The sequence below is a fragment of the Penaeus monodon genome, chromosome 24 (genome assembly GCF_015228065.2).
Source record: "Penaeus monodon isolate SGIC_2016 chromosome 24, NSTDA_Pmon_1, whole genome shotgun sequence".
NCBI lineage: Eukaryota > Metazoa > Arthropoda > Malacostraca > Decapoda > Penaeidae > Penaeus > Penaeus monodon.
Genome location: NC_051409.1, coordinates 36,011,754 through 36,012,062, shown reverse-complemented (window position 1 = coordinate 36,012,062; position 309 = coordinate 36,011,754). Strand labels below are relative to the sequence as shown.

The 309-nt window shown below is 49.8% G+C and overlaps 1 protein-coding gene across 1 annotated transcript in view; it reads left to right on the top strand.

The window, feature by feature from the left end:
- Positions 1–309, top strand: part of LOC119588754 (cytochrome b561-like) — a gene marked incomplete at its 5' end in the record, with an annotated part of 3,715 nt that overhangs the window by 1,382 nt on the left and 2,024 nt on the right. The window contains 1 exon segment of the mRNA XM_037937393.1: positions 97–299. Within this exon segment, the coding sequence (XP_037793321.1) occupies positions 97–299 (203 nt within the window).

The following is a 309-nucleotide window of genomic DNA, read 5'->3' as shown; positions in this document are numbered from 1 at the left end:
TCTTTCGCAGGGGCCTCGTGTAGTTGTATTCATTATTGTATTTTTTTCCGCGGGGGCCTTGTGTAGTTTTATTCACTATTGTATTTTTTTCCGCAGGGGCCCTAGTGTACAGAGGCTTCCGGTCGGAGAAAAAGAAGAAGCTGAAGATCATCCACACGCTGGTGCAGCTCGGGACCTTCATCTTCTCCGTGGTTGGCATCGTGGCCGTGTTCGACTTCCACAACGCCAAAAGCATTTCCAATATGTATAGTCTGCACTCCTGGGTCGGCCTGTGTGTGGTCATACTATTCGCCTGTCAGGTAGGCTGAG